This window comes from Aureococcus anophagefferens, assembly GCF_000186865.1.
Source record: "Aureococcus anophagefferens unplaced genomic scaffold AURANscaffold_45, whole genome shotgun sequence".
Classification (NCBI taxonomy): domain Eukaryota; class Pelagophyceae; order Pelagomonadales; family Pelagomonadaceae; genus Aureococcus; species Aureococcus anophagefferens.
Genome location: NW_008705600.1, coordinates 100,757 through 103,846, shown reverse-complemented (window position 1 = coordinate 103,846; position 3,090 = coordinate 100,757). Strand labels below are relative to the sequence as shown.

Genomic DNA, 3,090 nt, shown 5'->3' with positions numbered 1-3,090 from the left:
ATCCGGTGCCTCGAGGACCGGCTCGCGGACCGGCCCGCGCCCGCGGGCGCCGCGTCGCCCTTGCGCGACGCCGCCGACGCCCTCGCCCGCGGCGCGGCGGCGCCGGCGTCCGTCGCCGCGAGGCTCCAGCTCGACGAGCTCGCGGCGCGGAACGCGGAGCTCGCGGCGGAGCTCGCGGCCGCGCGCGCGGACGCGGCCGCGGCCGCGGCGGAAAGCCGCGGCGCGGCGGCGGCCCTCGCGCCCCTCGCGGGCCTCGACGCGTCGTCGGCCGACGTCGGCGCGGCCGCGGCGCGCGTCGCGGAGCTCGCGGAGGCGTCGCGCGCGGAGCTCGCGCGGTCGCGCGCCGAGGCCGCGGCCGCGGTCGAGGCCCGCGGCGCCGCCGAGGCCAAGGCCAAGGACCTCGCCGCCCGCGCGGAGCGCGCCGAGCGCGGCGTCAAGGCGCTCCAGACGCCCGCGGGCCGCCGCGCGGCGCAGAACGCCGCCGCGCTCCAGGAGAAGGTCGAGTTCCTCGAGAAGGAGAACCTCGAGCTCATGCTCGAGGTCAAGGCCGTCCAGCAGCTCGCCCTCAAGCACAAGGCCGACGCCGACGCGCTCCGCCGGGGCGAACACGCGCCGAGCCCCGCGCCGCCGCGGTCCGCGGCCAAGGCGCGCCGCGGCTCGGCCGCGCCGGCGTCCTCCGCCAAGATCCGCCTCGACGTCGACAAGGAGAACCTCGTCAAGGCGACGAACGACGCCGAGGCCTACGCCTCGGCGAAGAAGGCGCCCTTCGCGGCCCTCGACGCCGCGCCCGTCGCGGCCGCCGCGGGCGACGAGCAGCCGCCGGAGTGCGCCCAGTCCTGAAGCAAGCCCCCCCCCGCCCCACCCCCGTACCCCCACGACCTAAGACCCCGGGACCCGAGCGGCGGCGGCGGATTTACACGGAGAGGGGGGGGGGGCGCGGCGCGCTCGCGCGGCGCGTCGTCGCGCGGTCCTAGTTGATCGCGTTGACCGCGGCGTGCATGTCCTGGAACCAGACCTGGGTCGTGTCGAAGGCCTTGCCGCCCTTGATGCGGTCGAACTCGATCTCGCGGAGCACGTCGCCGCGCTCCTCGTCCTGGCCGATGCAGCCCGACGAGCCCTTGAGGCCGCACTCGACGGCGAGCGTGCAGCACGCGGAGATGAGCGCGCGGTCGGCGACGTTGGCCGGCGCCGCGCGGGCCATGTAGCCGCTCTTCTGGACGAGGACCTTCTCCGCGCCGAGCTTGGCCGCGAACTGCTTCGCAAAGTACGCGCCCGGGTTCACCTTGTCGAGCTTGACGTGGCCGAAGGCGTCGCGCTCCACGGTCTCGCCCTTGGCCTCGAGCTCGGCGACGATGTCCTTGACGCCCGCGCCCTCGGAGAGGAAGATGTTGACGCAGTCGTACTTGTCCATGATCTTCTTGAGGCGCGCCGACTCCCGCTCGATGTCGATCGCGAGCTCGGGGATGTAGACGGCGTGGATCGACTTCTTCTGGCGGCAGAGCCCCAGGCCCGGCACGAAGGGCAGCCCCGTCAGGTTGTCGCAGTAGGCCTTGGCCGTCGCGGCCGTGAGGTAGCCGCAGTCGCGGCCCATGCACTCGTGGATGATCAGCATGCGCGGGTTCGCGGACATCTCGTTGACGACGTTGGCGAAGAACTTGGCGCCCTCCTCCGCCGCCGTCCAGGCGCCGAGGGACTGCTTGATGGGGATGACGTCGTTGTCGATGGTCTTGGGGAGGCCGACGACGCAGATGGGGTAGCCGTTCTCCTTCAAATACTCCGCGACCTTGGCGGCCTGCGTGTTCGTGTCGTCGCCGCCGATGGTGTGGAGGATCGTCACGCCGTCCTTCTTGAGCTGGTGCGCCGCGACCTCGAGGGGCACCTCGCCCTCGCGGCAGAGGCCCCGCTTCACGCAGTCCGCGACGTTCGTGAGCTTGACGCGCGAGTTGCCGATGGGCGACCCGCCGTGGAGCTGGAAGGCCGAGGCCTGCTCGCGGATCGCCGGCGTGACGACCGTCGAGTCGCCGGAGAGGAGGCCCTTGTAGCCCGACGCGTAACAGATGATCTCGATCGTCGGGTCCGCGAGCGTGTACTTCTCGATGAGGAAGCCCACGGCGGAGCTCAGGCACGGCGCGAGGCCGCCGGCCGTGAGGATGCCGACCTAAGATGGAGGGTGCGGGTGCGTGGGTGCGGTGCGGTCTTGTCGCGGGGGGTCGTTTGGGGGTGCTTCGGCGATGGGGCGCGCGGGGCCGATTCGCGCGCGCGCGCGGGCGCGGGGCGGCGCGCGGGGGGTTCCTGGGGGCGGGCGGCGACGCGGGAGACAAGCGCGCACCTTGTGCTGCTGGGACATGGTGCTTGCGGCGACGGAAACTGAGGTAAATTCTAAGTGCTTCTAGACGGCTGGTCGCATCTAGGCACAGCTGGACAGGTGACGAGGACGGGTGGATGAGGTTTGCGCTGTCCTTCGGACGTCGGCGCCCGGCGGTCAGCTGCAGCGCCGTCTCCGACCTTGCGCAGTCGCTTCTAACCGCGAGCACGCTTCCAACCGAGGCATATAGCCCCCGGGTTCGCGAAAATCGACATCGGACTCGTCGAGTGGCGACCTCGCCGAGTCCCGCTCTCCCCCTCGCGCGGGCGAACTCAGATGTACACCCGGCCGCTCGCGTGTACGCCCGCCCCCCTAGTCGTCGAAGACGGGCTTGGCCGGGAACTTCTCCGCGTCGTCGACGAGGATGTCCGTGATCTCGAAGGACGCGAGGTCGCCCAGGGGCGTGTCGAAGACGCGGTCGACCTGGATCCGCATGTCGCCGGCGACGAGGTCGAGGCTGACGACGCCGCCGCCGTTCGCGTTGAGGCCGCCGCGGCCCGGGTCGAGGGTCCGCGGGAACGCCGCCGTGACGCGCCCCGGCAGGCGGAGCTCGTGGATGCCGACGGACTCGTCGAGCGCGCCCCGCGTCGCCATGTCGCGCAGCCGGCGGTGGACGTCGTAGAGGCCCGTGCCCAGAGCGTCGCCGGCCGGCGCCGCGGCGCCGCCCGCGGGACACCAGCGCGCCAGGTCGCAGCAGGCGAAGGCCCAGGCGCCGCCGGTCGTTT

At 73.0% G+C, this 3,090-nt stretch overlaps 1 protein-coding gene across 1 annotated transcript in view; it reads right to left on the bottom strand.

Moving 5' to 3' along the window:
* AURANDRAFT_72648 (hypothetical protein) overlaps positions 1-3,090 on the bottom strand; it is a gene marked incomplete at both ends in the record, with an annotated part of 9,327 nt that overhangs the window by 2,927 nt on the left and 3,310 nt on the right. Inside the window, 2 exons of the mRNA XM_009043154.1 lie at positions 989-2,158; positions 2,693-2,914. Coding sequence (XP_009041402.1) covers positions 989-2,158; positions 2,693-2,914 — 1,392 coding nt within the window. The remainder of the gene's footprint in view (positions 1-988; positions 2,159-2,692; positions 2,915-3,090) is intronic.